The sequence below is a fragment of the Schistocerca piceifrons genome, chromosome 4 (assembly GCF_021461385.2).
Source record: "Schistocerca piceifrons isolate TAMUIC-IGC-003096 chromosome 4, iqSchPice1.1, whole genome shotgun sequence".
NCBI classification, from domain to species: Eukaryota; Metazoa; Arthropoda; class Insecta; order Orthoptera; family Acrididae; genus Schistocerca; species Schistocerca piceifrons.
In genome coordinates this window covers 618,304,939-618,325,137 of record NC_060141.1, presented here as the reverse complement: position 1 = coordinate 618,325,137, position 20,199 = coordinate 618,304,939, and the positions used below count along the sequence as shown (strand labels likewise).

General features: G+C 38.7%; 1 protein-coding gene across 1 annotated transcript in view; it reads left to right on the top strand.

Moving 5' to 3' along the window:
- LOC124794850 (RNA polymerase II-associated protein 1) overlaps window positions 1–20,199 on the top strand; it is a 204,511-nt gene that overhangs the window by 13,920 nt on the left and 170,392 nt on the right. Inside the window, exon 2 of the mRNA XM_047258515.1 lies at window positions 3,917–4,015. Within this exon, the coding sequence (XP_047114471.1) occupies window positions 3,917–4,015 (99 nt within the window). The remainder of the gene's footprint in view (window positions 1–3,916; window positions 4,016–20,199) is intronic.

The following is a 20,199-nucleotide window of genomic DNA, read 5'->3' as shown; positions in this document are numbered from 1 at the left end:
AGCTTTGTTAAATGCATGTTTACCATGTGTAGCACCTTCTTATTATTGTTTAACTACTTGCTTTTTATGATTGACTTGTTTTACTGCTAGTACTCAGAATGAATGACCATTATTGTGACACTAACAAAAATTGACCAAAGAACACAGGTTCTTCTTACACAGCTGTAGGCAGAAATGAGATATTTAGAAGAAAGTAGAAAGACTGAGAAACTGATTTTGCTTCTGAACAGAAAGATCACAGATTATACACAAAAATGAAGATACATGTAGGGGTCACAATTAATGGAACCAAGTTAGGTGGCTCACTAATAATAACTGTGGACTGTTATTCCAGAGGGGTGCATTTCAAATTCTCATGTAGTCTTCATGATACAGGCGTCCAGTGATACCCCTGAACAACTTCAGACAGATCCTTAAGTGAGATTTTAAAATCCAACAGCCACTACCCTTACCCCAAATTTTAGCTAGCTAAGCTAGCATTCCACCTTTAATAAAATCAGCATTGATGGATATTATGATGGTGATGCCTCATATGGTAGTTTATGGAACAATACTAATATTTATGAAGGATACCCAAAAATCAGATCAGAAGGTTTTCTGTGGTTTGTCCAGATCACCTGGAAGAGGTCTTGAGTAATGTCCTATTTTCATTGCTGTACAGTCTGTGCTTCATCTCTGTCGTATATTAATTTATAGAACAGTGAGTAACATTTATGAAGAACACCCAAAAACCAGGTCAGAATCACTTAAAAGGGCCGTGACTAATTTCCTACTTTGGTTGTTATACAGTCTGTACTCCATTTCTAATGATATTATTGTTGAAGGAACATTAAACTGTAATTTATTTATTTTTTTATACATCAAGTTCTGTAGGACCAAATTGAGGAGCAAATCTCCAAGGTCATGGAACATGTTGGTACAGGAAATTACAACATGCAAGTAATAACAGATAAAAATAAAATGTGTATGAATCCAAAAAATTCAATCCATTAGTTTAAGTAAACGCAATCAACAATACAACAAGAATCAGCTTAATTTTTCAAGGAACTCCTTGACAGAATAGAAGGAGTAACTCATGAGGAAACTCTTCAGTTTCGATTTGAAAGCACATGGATTACTACTGAGATTTTATAATTCGAGCAGTAGCTTATTGAAAATGGATGCAGCGATATACTGCACACCTTTCTGCACAAGAGTTAAGGAAGCCTGATCCAAATGCAGGTTTGATTTCTGCCAAGTATTAACTGGCAAGAAGGCAGCTAGGAGGAGGAAGTATTCAGACAGTTATACTTTGTGTATATGCAATAGATTTGACCAACTGTCAGAGTTCAGTGGAGAGGACCTCTTGTAGCTGTAGATGTAGGGAACATGGAGCAGTACTCAGCAGTTAGGAGGCCTTGGTCAGTTGTAAAGTCCAACAGAAAGAAGAAGGTTTGCTGCTAGGTAGTTTGCACGGTCAAAGTGTGGGCCAGCAGTTACAGAAAGTGTTGGTGAGTGAGTATCAGGTCATCAGCCTTGTGAAGCTTAGTGCAGGGTTGGCTCGAGTGACTGACAGCATAGGGGAGTTATGTAGGAATTTTATAAAGGAGGATCAGGTCATGATAGTGGGTGGAGAAGGGAACAGTCTTGATAGGGACGGGGAATGTGATGTAGGTGGTGACCTGGTAAAGACAGCTACTCAGACTGGTGGCACTAATGTGCATTTTGTGCAACTGTTTCAGCATCATGATCGGCCTCATCTTAATGCGCCTATTAGATGCGTTAACTTGGGCTGGAGAGGGCGTTGATGGCAGAGGGCGTGGGTCACATTTCAGTGGTGCCAGTTGGGTCTATCAGTAGATTGGGTTTCACTAGGCATGGCTTGCACCTCAATAGATATGGGAAAGAGAGGCTGGCAAAGCTTATAGGTGACAGTGTAGTGGGTGGTGGTGGGATCACTCATAGAGAAATTCTTGTAGTAGTTGGTGTTAGAGCTGCACCTTTTTTTAGATTGAAGTCAGCTGATAGATATATCTGCTTAAAGGAAATCTCTCTAACTAAGGACGCACCTTCAGAGGCTGTCATGTTTCCAAGTAGGGAAGGAATTAGCATATTTCATCAAAATATAAGAGGTACTATTGGTATATCAGAGCACCACTTAAATAATTTGACAATTCAGAGGCTTCCTTTACCAGGATACAGAGTAGCTGGCTGTTTTTCAAGGAGTTCCTTGTGGGGTGGGGGAGTGGCTATGTACGTAAAAAACAGTATTCCATTTGAGCCCGTAGATGCATCACGGCACTGCACTGAACAGATATTTGAATGTTGTGCAGGGGCAGTTGAATTTAGTGAAATTAAACTTCTAATTGTTGTTATTTATACGACCCCTAACTCTGACTTCAGAGCATTTCTGCTCAAGCTAGAGAGGGTTCTTGATTCACTTTGTAGGAAGTACCAGAAATTAGTGATATGTGGTGACTTCAATATCAGTTTTGTATATGATGGTACAAGAAAAAGGATTTGGTAGATCTCCTAAATCCATATGATCTGATGCAGACTGTGTTTTTTCCAACTAGGATGCAGGGGAACAGTAGCACAGCCATAGACACTATTTTTATTCATTCTTCATTACTAGATGGGCATCCTTTTAATAAAAGGCTGAATGGACTTTCAGACCAAGATGCACAAATTTTAACACTAAAAGGCTTTTGTACTCAAACAAATGTCACATATGTAGGAAACTACAAACTATGTAGGAAAGTTAACCCACAGCAATAGAGAATTTTTTAAACCTTGTGAAGCAACAAGAGTGGCAGGATGTTCATAGTTCCAATAACATAGAAGATGAATATAATGCTTTCCTTAACACATTTCTCATGCTCTTTGAGAGTTGCTTTCCATTAGAATGTTCTAAACAGAGTACTAGCTGTAATAGGCAGACTGGGTGGCTGACTGGTGGGATGAGGATATCATGTATAAAAAAGCGGAAATTATATCAAAATGTTAGGAGGAGTCACAATCAAGCTACAGTAACCCATTACAAACAGTGTTGTAAGGTGCTTAAAAATGTTATTAGGAGGGCAAAGAGTATGTGATATGCAAATAGAGTAACTAATTCACAGGATAAAATTAAACCGTATGGTCAGTTGTGAAGGAAGTATCTGGTCAGCAGCCCAAGTTCAATGATATAAAGTCAGTTTGTAAGAAGAATATTTCTGTTACTGATAAATCAGATGTATGTACAGTATTTAACAATCATTTTCAGAGCAATGCTGGTGAATTACATAAAAATTTAGTTTCTTCAGGGAATCATATGACTTTCTTGGCAAATGGCTTTCCGAGATTGATGTCTGAAATACTCCTCTGTGATACAGACAAGGGGGGAGATTGGGTCAATAATTAAACCACTGAAGCTAAGTACTCTCATGGATATCATGGAGTGCCTAGCAGAATATAAAAGTACTGTGCTGCACATGTTAGACCTGTATTTAGCCATATTTGTAATTTTTCCTTTAGGAATGATCAGTTTCCTGAACGATTAAAGTACTCAGTAGTAAAGCTGCTTTATAAAAACGGAGAAAAGGATAATGTAGACAATTTTACACCTGTTTCTATGCCATCAGTGTTTGCTAAAGTTATTGAAAAGGCTGTGTATGTAAGGATAGTTGTTCATTTTAAATCACATGATTTGCTATCAAATGTACAGTTCCACTTTAGAAGTCATTTAACAACTGAAAATGCTATATTCTCTTTTCTCTGTGAGTTACTGAATTGGTTAAACAAAAGATTTTGAATAAGGAAAGTAGACTAATTTTTGTGTCAAAAGATCACTCATTTCAGATATCATTCGAATAGTAAAAATGACAGCATTAAGCCCTTGATTTGGCTCACAATAATTGCTTTCTTTTTTTTATATCATCATACTGTTCTTTTTCAGATGGAAGTGGCAGCCAGAGTGACTCATTTAAGAAAAATCGATCAAAATATGCATTGTCAAGAAAGACTGTAAATACCACAGGTTCCACTGTGAGCTCTGGTATGTTTTCACTGCATGTGTACTTGTTTCTAGTGAAGTAACTGATCTTTACACTTTTACTGTTCATTACCTTGTTCCTGGCCTCTCCACGCAAATTTCACTCCAGTTGTTCCTTTTTTGGGTTACTTTGAGTCAATGATGTAAGAATGGTTGATCGCATATAACTTGTCATAGTGTGAGTGATTTGAGCTGTGCTTTCATTAATACATCAGAAAAAATAGGGTCCTGCTTAATTGTTGTGCAAGTGTCTATGTTATGAAATGTTGGTTCTTTCCTGGTAGTCATTATAATGTATATGACACACCAGTGAATTAAATTCTTTAATGTGTGAAAGAATTGCTTTCCTATTAAGTTTTGTTACTTGAACTGATTTTTTAATCAGAAATATTACCCTCCTTTACAATCAAAAAGCTTAAAGCCTGCATTGCCTCTCTGTCACATTACAGTTTTCCAGAGATTCTCTTGCTAATCTTCTTAAGTAACACTACTGAAAGAATCCAGTAGGAAAAAATTATTACTGAGAAAGGCTTAAATCCAGAATAAATTCTTTTAGATGAGAACTGTGCACTATAATGTGCATTCATGGCAGGTAAAAACTTTGTGCAGGTGAGTTCCTGCTTTTTTCAACACATACTACCATCTGAGTCAGCTGAGTGTACCTCATTAACCGAGGCAACACTACGTTATGCCATTCTCCTTCTCCCTCTCCTTCCCTTCCTCTTCCCCCCCCCCCCCCTCCCCCCCCCCCCATTTCTCATGAAGTAATTTATATTCACACTTGTTACTGTTCCTTACCTTGTTCTTGGCCTCTCCACACAAATCTCACTCCACCCTTGTGCCTGTTCTTTTATATATACACAGTATTGCACCATTGGTTGCCACAAATACGTTCATTGATTTGGAGGCTCAAAACCATAACCCCTTCAAAGTAATCTCCTTGGTAGTGCACACACATCCGTACTAATCCCACCAATGTTGGAAACCTTTCTAGACTGTGCCTTTTGGAATGGTGATCAGACAGGCTATTTCATTCCTCAAGGTGCCTTCTCTTGACTAAAACTGTGTTCCTTTCCAGGGAATTTTCAACTTGGGAAATAGCCAAAAGTCACATAGAGCCTTACTAACAATGGGGATGTTGCATTTGGTGAGGAAAATCTGGATCTGATGTGCCAAACAGGGGTGCATTATCATTAATTCGGAAACACTGCTCATACACAAATTGTTTTTCAAATTTGAATGTATTGATAAAGTGCTTACCTCAGTGTCATTTGCAAGTTCTCACACTGTGATATGACAGTCTTCCATGACCAAAGTTTGTACTTGCTTGATGTCATTGTCATTTTGGGTTGTTGAGGGTCCGCCTGTGCGCATTTTCCTATCTACTCATCTGCGACCATCTTTGAAGACATCATACTGCTCCTTTATCTGTGAGTTGCTCATGGCATTGACTCAGATAGCCCATTGATGTTGCAAACGGTTTCCACTTTGGTATCACCAAGCTTTTGGCAAAATTTGATTCAGCATCACTGATAAACTTTTTGTGCTATTGTACAACTTGCTGAAATCCAGTGAATGCCCACTACTCGTCCTCACTCATAGGCCAACTGGATGCGACTGATGCTTTCTGCTTGTAGGAAGAAATTCATGAGTGCATGTGAATATCCCCCACTACATCTCCAGTGAGGAAAGTCTCCTGAGCTTTGTTGGTTTACTTGGGGAAGAAGAAAGTTCAATAGTTTATGAACAGACCTCATACATTAATCAAAACACTTCGAAATCGATGTGATCACACACATTATCCAAAGATAAACTTGTAATGTACTCTGATATAATACATGGAAATTCTAAGACCAAAAATAAAATGAAAGAAAGCTGCACACTTGCAGATGAATGATTGATGGCAGTTAAATGTGATGATTGTTCTACTGGAATGTACACCATGTCATTGCCATACTGTCCATATTAGCTAAGTTAATAGTTTAGAAACTGCTATTTACAGTTTTGTAGTTATGAAGGTTTAGTGCATTTATGACTGTGGAAAGATTAGCATACCAGTATCTAGTCAATAATATGTGTTACAATGATCAATTATGTTGCAGTGACATAATCCAATGTAGGCTATGTTTTAGTTTTTAGCTTATAAAAATATTAGTATATTTACATAAAAACAAAGATGAGGTGACTTACCGAACGAAAGCGCTGGCAGGTCGATAGACACACAAACAAACACAAACATACACACAAAATTCAAGCTTTCGCAACAAACTGTTGCCTCATCAGGAAAGAGGGAAGGAGAGGGGAAGACGAAAGGAAGTGGGTTTTAAGGGAGGGGGTAAGGAGTCATTCCAATCCCGGGAGCGGAAAGACTTACCTTAGGGGGAAAAAAGGACAGGTATACACTCGCACTCACGCACATATCCATTCACACATACAGACACAAGCAGACATATTTAAAAGACAAAGAGTTTGGGCAGAGATGTCAGTCGAGGCAGAAGTGTAGAGGCAAAGAAGTTGTTGAAAGACAGGTGAGGTATGAGTGGCGGCAACTTGAAATTAGCGGAGATTGAGGCCTGGCGGATGACGAGAAGAGAGGATATACTGAAGGGCAAGTTCCCATCTCTGGAGTTCGGATAGGTTGGTGTTGGTGGGAAGTATCCAGATAACCCGGACGGTGTAACACTGTGCCAAGATGTGCTGGCTGTGCACCAAGGCATGTTTAGCCACAGGGTGATCCTCATTACCAACAAACACTGTCTGCCTGTGTCCATTCATGCGAATGGACAGTTTGTTGCTGGTCATTCCCACATAGAATGCATCACAGTGTAGGCAGGTCAGTTGGTAAATCACGTGGGTGCTTTCACACGTGGCTCTGCCTTTGATCGTGTACACCTTCCGGGTTACAGGACTGGAGTAGGTGGTGGTGGGAGGGTGCATGGGACAGGTTTTGCATCGGGGGCGGTTACAAGGATAGGAGCCAGAGGGTAGGGAAGGTGGTTTGGGGATTTCATAGGGATGAACTAACAGGTTACGAAGGTTAGGTGGGCGGCGGAAAGACACTCTTGGCGGAGTGGGGAGGATTTCATGAAGGATGGATCTCATTTCAGGGCATGATTTGAGGAAGTCGTATCCCTGCTGGAGAGCCACATTCAGAGTCTGGTCCAGTCCGGGAAAGTATCCTGTCACAAGTGGGGCACTTTTGTGGTTCTTCTGTGGGGGATTCTGGGTTTGAGGGGATGAGGAAATGGATCTGGTTATTTGCTTCTGTACCAGGTCGGGAGGGTAGTTGCGGGATGCGAAAGCTGTTGTCAGGTTGTTGGTGTAATGATTCAGGGATTCCGGACTGGAGCAGATTCGTTTGCCACGAAGACCTAGGCTTCACACGTCCGTCCACATCAAACCCACCAACAAGCAACAGTACCTCCATTATGACAGCTGCCACCCATTCCACATCAAACGGTCCCTTCCCTACAGCCTAGGTACAATTTTCAAATCATTGGATTTGATGTACAGGAGACATTTCAAGGTTTACAAAAGAAACTCTTTTCTCTTTTTTAAGAGAAATACAAAAGTTTACATTATATTTTACATTTCTAAGTTACAGCTGCACAAGTACATAAAATAATACACGTAATATAATCCCTGTGTTCAGACTGTGAAGCTGTCCTCAATGAATTCTTCGACAGAATAATAATACTTTTCCACCAGAAGAGTAAAGGGCAATCTTTTCAGTGAACCAAGCTCCATCATAAATGTATTACTGCCTTCTACTTTATTGATAATTTGTAACCCCATATACTCTGGCATTTGGGCATAAAGTTTTAAACAATGTGTTGGAAGTTTGAAATTATCTCTGTGGCGAATGCTGTAGTTGAGGTCAAAATGGAAAGTGTCTAGTGTATGCAGATTTTTATATAAGAACAACACCACCTCATATATGTAAAGTGAGGGGATATATAGTATTTTTAAATTTTTTAACAGTGGTCAACAGCATTCCGGTTTTTTTTTTCTTTTTTTCCAACACACATGTTTCTAATTACTTTATTTTGTAATACTAGGAGCCTAGTGACATTTGCTGAATTTCCCCAGAAGATTATGCCATAACGAATGACTGACTCAAAGTAGACTGATAAACTATCTTTCTGTTGTCCATGTTTGTGGCACCTGACAAAATACACATTGCAAATGCCAAGCTGTTCAGTTTATTTGCTAAGTAATCTGTGTGTACCTTCCAATTTAAATTTTAGATTTAGGCCTAAAAACTTCACGTGGTTTGCTTCTGTAATATCCTGATCATTGCAAGTTATCCTTATTTTAGTCCTTTCTATTGATTTAGCTTCAAATTGCATCATTTTGGTTTTAGTTAAATTTAGTTTTTGTTCGTTTAGATGGAACCAAGATTCAAATTTTTCTTAAATATTTTATGCTTTTTCTGGAATATTTTCAGATACCTCATTTTCAATTAGAACTGATGTATCATCAGGAGATAAGACTGAATGAACATCAACAGCAAGTGGTAGCTCATTTATATAGGCAGCTTGTTTGGCAAGTTTAAGGTTGGCTTTGTAATGTTTTTTACATTTCAGGTTGTCTTTGTAATAAGTATCATTTTGTTCTGTCCCATATTTGCCATTGTTTTTATATGTTTTGTACAGCGAAAGCATCGTTTCCCGGGTACTGGCAAGGTCATCAGTGTACCATTTAAGCTTTTTACCTTTCTTTTTGGTTTAGTACTGTTTCTTTTCATTGGTGACAAGAGTACCATAAGTCAGTATATGTCTTAAGGAAATTATTAAACAGAGTTTCAACAGTTGATTGATCTGTGTCTTATTCATAAATAAAGTCCCAGTTTACCTGTCTGAGGGAGTCTGTGAATAACTTTACATATTCCAGTGGAAAATCCAGGATGGAATGTAACAATATTATGAGAAGGAAAGTTGCTACTCACCATATAGCGGAGATGCTGAGTCGCAGATGGGCACAACAAAAAGATTTTCACACTTAAAGCTTTCGGCCAGTGGGCTTTGTCAACAGTAGACACACATACACACTCGCACATTCATGCAAACGCAATTCACACACACGACTGCAGCCTCAGGCAACTGAAACCACACCCAGTTGCCTGAGACTGCAGTTGTGTGTGTGTGTGTGTGTTGCATTTGAGTGAGTGCGTGAGTGTGTATGTGTGTCTAATATTGACAAAGGCCATTGGCCGAAAGCTTGAAGTGTTAAAATCTTTTTGTTGTGTCCATCTGCGACTCAGCATCTTCGGTATATGGTGAGTAGCAACTTTCCTTCTCACAATGTTGTTACTTAACGTACTCCTCTTTCTGACCTGTAACCCATATCATGCTTGGTTTCTTATTTGCAACCTTATAATTCTTATCTGACTGTGTATACTGGCATGTTATGAGTAGATCATCATGATCTGCAAAACATTCATCTGCAATGCTTACACTATATAGTTCTCTTGAAAAATTAACTATAATTTTGTCCAAACAGGCATTTCCACATGTCGGGCTATTGTTAGTATAATATAGATTTAGTTATCTGAGTAGGTTCAAGAATGTTTTTGTGTTGAGTTTCTCTGTGTCTAGCAAGTCAATGTTGATATCACCACATATTGCTACATTTGTTTTGGGTTTTAAGATTTTTCTCATCATCTGTTCAAATTTCTCAAAAAATAAGTTAACATCACTATTAGGAGATCTACACAAGCTAACAATTACAATATTTTGGTCTATCAACCTTATACTATTTCATTCTGAGGAGTATGAACTTACATCTATTTTAGAGACTTGTATACATTGTCTGATAAATATTGTGGCCTATCATGTTTACTCTCATTTCCACACATTATAGTTGCCAGAATGTACTCGTGAGGTATGAACAAATCTACTTGATATTCTGTGCATTTTTTAACCTAGCCAAAGCTGTTGATTACGTGATCCACAGATTTATATTTGTGAAAGAAATCATCGCTACTTTGTCGAAACGATTTATTCATGAAATCAACTGTTGTAGTTTTTGCCATCTGACCATTTTCAAGGAGAGCACAGGGAAAATTTTGTGCATCAGCACATGTTAAAAAAAAAGGACATGTATATGTCATTGTCTTATCTATATATTGGATATTAGTAAAATTAATCACAAAATTATACTTCACGTATGAAATTGTTAATGCTTTAATGATATCCCTCTTACATGGATGAAGTATTTTACTTATAATAGAAAGCAGAAAGTCATATTCCATTTGCTCTTGGATCTTAGAACATATTCTGAGCTGAACATAGTGAGGTATCTTGAACAAAATTACCTCCTCTGTGCCAATCAGCATAGATTTTGACAACACTGAACGTGTGAAACTTAGCTTGCAGTTTTTCCACATGACATTCTAAAACCCTTGCTCTTCATGCTTTTTATTAAAGACTTTGAAGATAATGTAACCTTGACATTTCAGAGCTAATGCTTTTACCTACATGTACAATGAAGTACTGTGTGAAAAAACCTGCACAGATATTCAGCTGGATCTTGACAAAATTTTAAAGTTGTGCAGAGATTGGCAACTTGCTTTAAATGCTAAAAATATAAAATTGAGCATTTAAAAAAAAAAAAAAAAAAAAAAAAAAAAAAAAAAAAAAAAAAAAAAAAAAAAAAAAAAGAACCTGCAGTATCCTGTGACTCCAATATCAGTGAGTCACACTTGCAATCAGTCAACTCATATAAATACCTGGGTATAACAGTTTGTAGTGATATGAAATAGAGTGATCACATTGTGAAGTGTATCATATCACTTCTATGAAGTGATGTGTCATACAATCTATACAGTACTGACAACTAATCATCACCAAACATGCCATTAATTTTTGTTAGTTGGTTTAGTAAGTTTTGACACACAAGTTGTGTGGAGATTTCATATTATCTGTGCATATAACCAAGTGTAGGCGGACGCAACATTCTTGCAAGACGGGGTGATGCTGGCAGTTTGCTTACACTCTGTGGCACCTGCTAGTTTGCCAGTTACCCCTGCAGCTGCTCTCCTATCTTGGAGATATGCTGTGCTCCATGGAATAGCGCACACCATGACAATAGTCTATGTCTTGAAAGAAAGAGAAGGGATTCAGTTTGCTATGAAGTATGACAGAGAGTTTACTGTCTGTCAGTTTGTATTAATCAATGTAATAACCAAATCATAGTGACAAACAGTTATTTTATGCTACTACAATTTGGTTATTACATCAATTAATACAAACTGATGTACAGTTCAGAGTAAACTCTCTATCATACTTCAGAACAGACTGACTCTCTTCTCTTTCTTTTATGATACGACCATTATTGTATGGAATGTTATGAGATTGTATGAGCTGAAATAATATATGTACGTCTTCGGAGCGTGACTCCTGCCATTTAGTAGCAGATTGGAAATAGATAAGCACAATTCCTTTTCCAGCACAGGCCAAACTTCACAGGAGATGAAGTACCTAGAAAGAAGAAGATATCTAGAGGGGAGATATACTCCAGATAAGCAAATCAGTAATTACAGATCAGCACACATCAGTATCAGAATAAATTCACAAAATCCCTCCTCTGACCACCCATCCAATGTGTCAAGTAACATCCCATTTTGGTGGCCTATTGAAAGGAAACGAGACATTTCTGTGTTGGGGAGAGAAATGCCAAGAAATAATAAAAAGAAATTAAAATTTTCATTGAAAAAATTTTGTGAAATAGAGGGTGGTTGTCCTGGTCAACCAAATCAACAACCATCTTTCTGGCAGTGTTTAAGGTAATATTAGTAGTGCCGTTGAAGAAAATAAGAAGAGTTAATAGGTTGGGGAGCCTTTACTAAACTGATCAACCCCATTTGCAATGAAGAAGAATTTTTAAAATTCCAAGAGTCGGAAGACAGTTGCTAGTGGCCACCGAGAGTTGCGAAATCATCAGCACTACTTTACAGATACATTGGAGGGCCAACTGTTGTTCCATTTCTGGCTCATCCCGTCCAGCATTGGACATTGCATCCACGTACCAACTTTCAGTAACAAGTTCGCCTAGCACATTGTCATTGGTACATGTTGCCATTGAAACACTGAGACCTACATAAGCATTTCAGCGAGCTGTGCCTATAGTAATTGTAGTCATTCTTTGTGTGGAAATTATGTTGTGTACTGTGTGGGCATTACAGGAAATTTGACAATCTATTTATTAAGGTTCCTGAGTGATGTTTGGTACTGTAATAGTAATAGTTGATCTAGACTACGGTAGTTATAAGTAATGTTCTTTATCATCTGATGACAATTGTGATGAGAAGCGTGGACACCTATATACCCTCAGGGATTACACTTTTCAGTGAAAATTAAAACAGTAAACAAAGTGCAAATAAAGCTGTATAGACTGAGTTAAAGGCAGCTAAAACTGATTTAAATACTGTGCTATGTATCGGAGTAACTGAATTAAACTCTAATCATGAGCAGCAAAAACTAGAAGTTAACAACAAAGTGTCACAGTTTGAAGCAACACTATCTGCTCCAAGAGAGTAGTTAATCCAATCTGTGTGATTTGGTTTGCAGACGATTTGGTGAAGCAAATGACTATTAGAAACAAGTTATAGACTTAGCTGAACAAAAATTGGCTGACATACATTAGAAAATCTGAAATACTCAAGTCATTGTAGATGTTTTAGAGCATATTAAGGAGTCTGACATGACTGATATTACAATATCCAGTCTTGCAACTTTGGAAGAAAGTTTTGTGACTTAATATAATAGAAAGTACAGGACATAATCAAGTACATTTCAATCCACAGCACAGATAAGTCGAACCGAAGGAGAATTTCAGAAACTTTGGGGGAACTTACCAAAATGAAACAGGAATTTAATAAGAAGAGATCTTATGAGAATGATGTGTTACCAGCAGGTTCTGCTGAAGAATTGCATCTAGAAGTTGGAACAATGCATTGAGGCAGTTTCCTAAATTTAAGCATGATGGTTTGTTTTAAAAATCATTACCGAAGCACTTGGGTGACTCTAAGAGAATTGATTTTGTTGTAAGCTATTTGGAAAGTGGTGCCACTGAATAGGGGTAGCTCATTCAGAGAAATTTTCTTCCCAGAATGATTTTCAGGTTAAAATCAAGAAGAAATACTTCTCATCCAGTACTCAGGAGAAATTAACACTCGGACTATTAGACCCAAAATATTATAACAACAGGTTGGGCAGCTACAAAAAATATATTGAGTGGCATTTGACAAGATTAAATTATTTCAGCAATACCCTAAAGTAGAATAACTAGTCATGGTGTTAGTAAGAAGGTTACTGTACCAGATGAGAAATGGGATACGGTTTAACATTTGTTGAGGGACTGGATATGCTTAACAAAGAAATGATATATTATTTTATTCATAGCTGTAATTTTCAGCAACTGTAGTATATATTTTTCAGAATAAAATTCAATTGGCAGTTGCAAATATATACACTTTTATTTGCACTTTACCGGTTTTGACAAATTAGTTTGTCATCTTCAAAGCCTACAAAAGTGGCTATACATTTATGTGAAGTATAAGAAGTATAATACACAGACTTACTTGGTACTGATGTATCAGATTTCAACCATAATAAAAATATATTTTCAACTTACAACTGAATTTTATTCTGAAAAATAAATTATGGATTACTGACAAGGGAAAAATCATTCATCTGATAGTCAGGAAGGGACCTTCCTGACTTCAGTGGATGATTGAAAGTAAACTCGGTAAGGTAAGAAAGCAAAATACTAATAGCATAAATGACCAGAGAAAGAATCAGTCACAAGTGTTTCTTCCATCTAATGTAAACAATCAGGATATGCAGAAGCAAGCAAAAGGCTAGACCAGTTCCAGTACAGCCAATGGTAAACAACGATCATTCTGGAGCAGGAGCCAAGCTTCAGGACATGACAGTGCAAGCAAATGCCCACACACTGAGAAGCTGGTAGCAGTAATGTACCCAGTTTTTATGTGAGAATGGTTGTTGGAGGAGGACTATTAGAGCAGAAGGAACTAGTTAAATCTATAGTTCTTGGGGGAGTTTTTGAAACAGAAGTAGAAATTCATTTAGATTTGGAAAGTAATCACACGAGTTAATATTGATACCACAATGTAAGGATATGTGTCCTAGACTTCCTGTAAAGGACGTGTAAGTAGCAGGTATCACAGGGAGTATGAGAGAGGGAAAAATGATTGCCAATAATAATTAACAGTTGTACACTAAATCAAACTTTATTAGTGATGTCTAATTTAGAATTAGACATATTCCTGGATTGTATTGGTTATTGAACTGTAAAGCTTCTTTGGATTTTAATATGAAAACAGTATCGTGGGAACACATTAAATCTTATAAACTGTAATTTAAGAATTGTGCACTCTCTTTTAAACCTGAATTACAGCAGCTATCTCATATTCATTTATTAGTGAAGGCAATAGCAGTGGATGACCAATCTGTGATTTACTTTTCCAAAGTGCCAGTTATTTACTGGTTGATACTCATGAAGAGCAGCAGCACTATTGTTGTTGATAAAATAGATTTGCTAGTAAAATCCCTGCTCACCTTGTGAGACCCATGTTGACTGTGTGCAACTGTAATCTACACTGATACTTGTGTTTCAACTTTACATCACCATATTATTATTACCTGCACCTAATCGAAAGTCATGATGCCAAAACTACTAACAATGCAAATCCTGCAGCGTACAGTTGGAACATCATTCGTATAAAGTTGGATACCAATAAGTTAAATAGTTTTTTGTCTACACTGGCTCAACTAGCAAAAGTTTAAGTACAACTATGTGATATCAAGATGTGTTTTGGAGATTGAGGGATGATTTAGAGTATTGGAATTATTTATTCTGTGGACTGCTGTGAAAGATCTAATTTGTTTTGTACATAAGGGATATGACCACATCGGTGTACGGAAGTGCCTTATACATATGATTAAATAATTTTATTATTGTAAAAACTTAGGCCGCATCGCTAAGAGGTTCTTGCAGATGTGTAACTTAAACCAGAAAGGTGAAGACAGTAATCATGTAGCATATAAGTTGTACCCAGTTATATCTAAAACATTACATGATTTAGTGGCTGCAGATTTTCTTGGGCCTTTGCCAAAGGATAGGTGTGGAGTTGGATGTAGACTGGTTTTATTAGAATGATAGTCAAAATGTGTGGAGCTATGTCCAATAAAGTCATCCAACACACTCACCATCACACTCTCACCATATCCATTTCTTAGGAGGATATTCAATTTGTAAGTTATGACTTTGAAGAATGTTTAGTGTGGGAGGATATAAGACATGTCACTATTTCAAAATACCACCCACAGTCCAACCTGCTTGGAAAGGATGATGAAAGAGATTGGCAGGTCATGCTGAACATATTATTATACCACCTGGGCTCTGTTAATAGCAGAATTTAAAATTGTTTTAAATGAATTAACACCCTTGTCCATGGCGTTGTCACCAATGGAAGTATAAAATAAAATGTTCATTAAAGTTTTTCACTTGGGAGGAAGGAAAAAGACTAGACAAGGACAACATAAAGCAGTGTGGCGACGAGTAGTTGAGAAAGCGAACCTGACACAGCATGCAAGAACTTGATGAAAAAGTTATAGCACTGAATTTTAACCTACGGTGTTAGTACAAGCATACCAACCAAGTTCCGATAGAAAGAGGAAGACTAGTAAATTCTTTCATCGATGTGAGGGCTGTGTAAAGTAGTTGGTACACCAGCACCCCAAAGCAGTCTTTCTGGTAGACCTGTCTGATGGAAAAGAAAAGGCACTGTAGAACAGATATGATAACAGAAATGTCTGCTCTCATTATTAGCCATACAAATAAGTGTTTGGCAAAATACATTGTAGATAAGACAGTTTCTCTTAAGTTATGCATACCTTTTACTATCATAGAGAAAATTAATTTGCAAAGACCACTTAAAAGTCTTAAATGAATGATTGAAACATCAAGAGAATTTCTTTTTATTAACACAAGCAGAGGCTATAAAGCTATTACTCATCGTGCGGGGATTACAACAAAGGTAGGTACAAGCATATAAGGTAATATGTGCCAAGTGTACAAATAATATAGATTTTAATTTTGATAAAGGAAGAAATAATATAACTATATTAGTACAGTCAGTTGAAGTACCCAACAAAAAAAGAGAGAGAGAAAAAGAGAAAGAGAAAGAGAGAGAGAGAGAGAGAGAGAGAGAGAGAGAGAGGAGGGGGGGGGGGGCACTGTTGAAACAGATGTGTTACCAATGCGAATGCTTTGTCACAGCTGATTTGCATGGACTAAATATACAAATAAAATGCCAACTGCAACCCACCTAGAGAATAACACAATTGTAATGTTGAGATACTTCAATGTACATATGAGTCTATACTGTCTCGGAGACCACCAACTGGTACAAATTATTAAAACAAAACAGCTGGCCAAGAACAAATTTCTCACCAGCTGAAGCTACTTTTTCACAATTGTTCTGCAACCTTCCTACACTTTCAAAAAGCATTACAATCGGAGACTTTAGAACAAGCATTGCTAAGCATACAAGCTGAAAACCAGCATAAGAGAATTTTTAATGCTGCTAAATGTTACCCTTGTATGTTTGATGGGGGAAGAGATGAGTAGAGGCTCTTATATAGATATAAGAGACCAGCTAACGTCCAGCCTATATCTGGTGCTAAAATAAATAGGGATATTCAGAGTAAATTATTATTGGGGAGTTACCTTTCTGTGGTGTGAGGTATATTGGACAGTTTTTTTAGTGGAAGGATGCTCTTGAAATTGAGGCTTACTCCAAAGTTGTAAGGTAGAAAAACTTGCCTGAATGTGTAGCCCAATTTCCAGATAATTTTCATGATTTTGAATAACAAGAACAAGTGTCTAAGAGTTGTAAATAACAATGTGCAAAGAACATTAAGTAAATAATTGAAAGGTTTACAGGAACAAAAGAGTTGCAAGTTGTTCTGAACATGTGACTCCTGTAATTAAATGGCTGAGCCATACAGCAAAATTACCATTGCATGCTGTTCTGTATCCTGGAACTTTCCTGAAAAAGTTGGGTTCAACAACAAAAGGGTAACCAGGTTTTTGATCATAGCTGTGGAAAGTTTCTTTCACAGTTTTGTTGGGTCAAATGTTTGATACAGATGACATTTGTATCTTTTATGGATATGTGGAATTACATGATTGGGCTTATAAGCATTTTTAGGGGAGGTTCGGTTAAATTAGATCATGTAATTGTTTCATTTAACTATTTATTTTCTCTCCTTCACTTTATAATTGATTGCTTGCTATGTTAATAAATGATCCTCGAGTTGCAATACATAACAGTTTATTAACTGCACAAATTCACAATGAATTATCCTGAAAACTGCAATTGAAAGATCATTCATGATTTCTTGAAATAAAAAACACAAAGTTTACTGGCATGATATCGTATGACTACAAGGCAGCATCCTATGAGGGACCGTGCAGCATGGATTAGCGTAGGCACAGTGACAAAGTGAAGCACAGGGAACGTACTGGATTGTTTCGGTGATTGCAATGCACTGCACTGGAAGTTGGACTGTATTTGAACTGGAATCCCAACTCATACTGGACTGCTGAGGGCAGTGTCTGGTCTTATGTACCCAGCAGGCGAAGTATATTTCCATCCACATGATGTGCGGACTGTGTTCCTGGTACTGGTTTCCTGGTGTGCGTGCTCCTCCGAAGCGTAGCTGGTGCTCTCGGGTTGAGACTGGAAGAAATGCCCTATAAACATACTGTTTCTATACAGTGCAGTGTCATGAGATATGGTGCCCGTCTTGTATGTATACACAGTTGTCGGGAGAGAGACACTTGTAACTGATGAGTAAGCAATTCTGCACATTAGAAATGACAGGCTGGCTACTGACATATGCAGCCTACTGCTAATGTAAAACAACCTTTCCCTCTTGTGAAAGAGATGGTGAAGCTACTATGCTGTGATGCAGCTGCATAGGGTGCAGCGTATGAGAGGGGGCATGAATGGCTGGGCAGGATGACTGTGTTGTGAAGGCACTTTGAGTTGCAGTGAGTGGACTCAAACGGGAGATGGCGCAAGGTCCATTGAAGGCACAGGAGCCAGATGAGGCAATGGAACCTGACAAATAGGTGCAGGATTAGGCAAGTCATGTGAGCATGTGACAGCAGCTATCAGCAGCTATCTCCCTTGACATTGTTCCGCCACACAGCCTGACATTAGTGACGAACCATCTCCCAAGACCTTGTTTCACCACCAGCAGCAATCTCCAGAAACACTACAAATAAATGATAAACAACTGGTAACCAAGTCCAAAACATTGAACAGAACCAAAAGCAATATACAAAACTAGAATTCTTAACTTGACAGAGTACAAGACACAATGAAGAAGACTAGTGAGCAAGGGGTGTAGGACTGTGACATCTGGTACACAAGAATGTAACAAGTGCATAAACATTGCAGAACAACATCAAATAGCACAACACTATTTGCGGTGACATCTGGTACACAAGAATGTAACAAGTGCATAAACATTGTAGAACAACATCAAATAGCACAACACTATTTGCATAAAATACAGAACTGAACCATCAATTAAAATCAGAAAAATGATCCTATAAACAAGCATGTCATTTACGTGTAGGGGAACGGGTGTCCTTCACAGGCCATGACAGGGAAGGGCTGGACGTCAGTGGCTCTTGCGGTGAAACTTCCAAGAAGGCATAACCCAGGGCCTGGCAGAATGCATCACAGGATCAGCGACACCAGTGAAAGTCATGAAACTGGTGGCAGGGGTGGCAGCAGCACCAGCAGCAACAATAACAATAACAATAACAACAGGAGTGGCCATGGTGATACTCGGGAATGACTGGGCAGGCCGCGAGGATGGCAGCAGTGGTGGTGGTGGTGGTGGTGGTGGTGGTGGCAGCAGCAGCAGTGGCTGTGAGAGGACCCCACAGCAAGACTGACAATGAACAAGCTGACAAAACAGTTGGTGTCAGCCCCAACAGGGCAGACAACTGCAGGGGGGCCAGCAGGAACCGGGCTGGCAATAGCATGAGAGTTGGTCGGGACAGAGATGGTGGCAGATGAACAACAGGACTGACGTCATCGTAGACAGACTTGGTGATGACAGCAAAGCCAGCTGGGGTTGGCCATCGGCAACAGGATGGACGAGGTGGCTGGCAGCAGTGTTGACAGAATGGTCAACAACATGAGGACCAGCCAGAGGACAGGGCCACCAACAGATGAACTGACAACAAGGTTGTTGCCATTGCTGACAGGCTTGACGAGGACATTAGGGCCAGCCGTGACAGGACTGAAGAAATGCAGACTGATGACAGGGCTGGTGTCATCACAGATATGCCTGACGCTGACAGGAAGTCTGGCTGTAACAGGGCTGCCATTGACAGGAGTGACACTGTGAGGGGCGGCCATGACGGGGTCAGTGTCAACTGGACTGTCGCAACCACTGCCAAGAGAGTCGGTGTCCAGTGGCGTCACAGGCAAGGGCTGCACGGAGAGTGGCGGTACTGCCATAGGCCTCTGAGAATAAGACACGGAGTGTCGCATGGCGTGACAACAACAATATAAACAAACTGACTGAAGGGGGTCCAACTTGCCACACACCCACAAAACCTGGATGCTCTGTCTGTACTCTGTTCAGAGACAATCTCACTCAAATACTGTGAGAAAGACTGACATTAGCCAAGGACATAGTATGTGTATTGCTTGGCCGAAGGCGACTGACAAAATGAAAATGCACGTTGAACCATTCCACTAGCAGTTCATAGTCAGTTTCCACTGGGTGCGAGTCATGGCAAAATTTACAACATAGGTGAAAAAAATTGGTGCACCAGCACTGGCGAGAAAATTAGCAGTTTGTTGTGGACCTTTGATGCCATAGGCTGTAAAATGCAACTCCAACGGTTGACGATACAGGTAACAGTCTTCTTTCTGACCATCAAACACATAAAAAATTCAGCACAGATGTGGGCGCCGCACACTGAGACACAGATGTATTAGACAAAATGCAGTTTCTGAATTTGTTGCTCCTGTAACTAAACGATGTGAGATAAAGACATCTCTGGCAATGGGACAGACTTGATAATGTAAAAGGACACTCAAAACTGAAGGCAAAATACATTGCTAG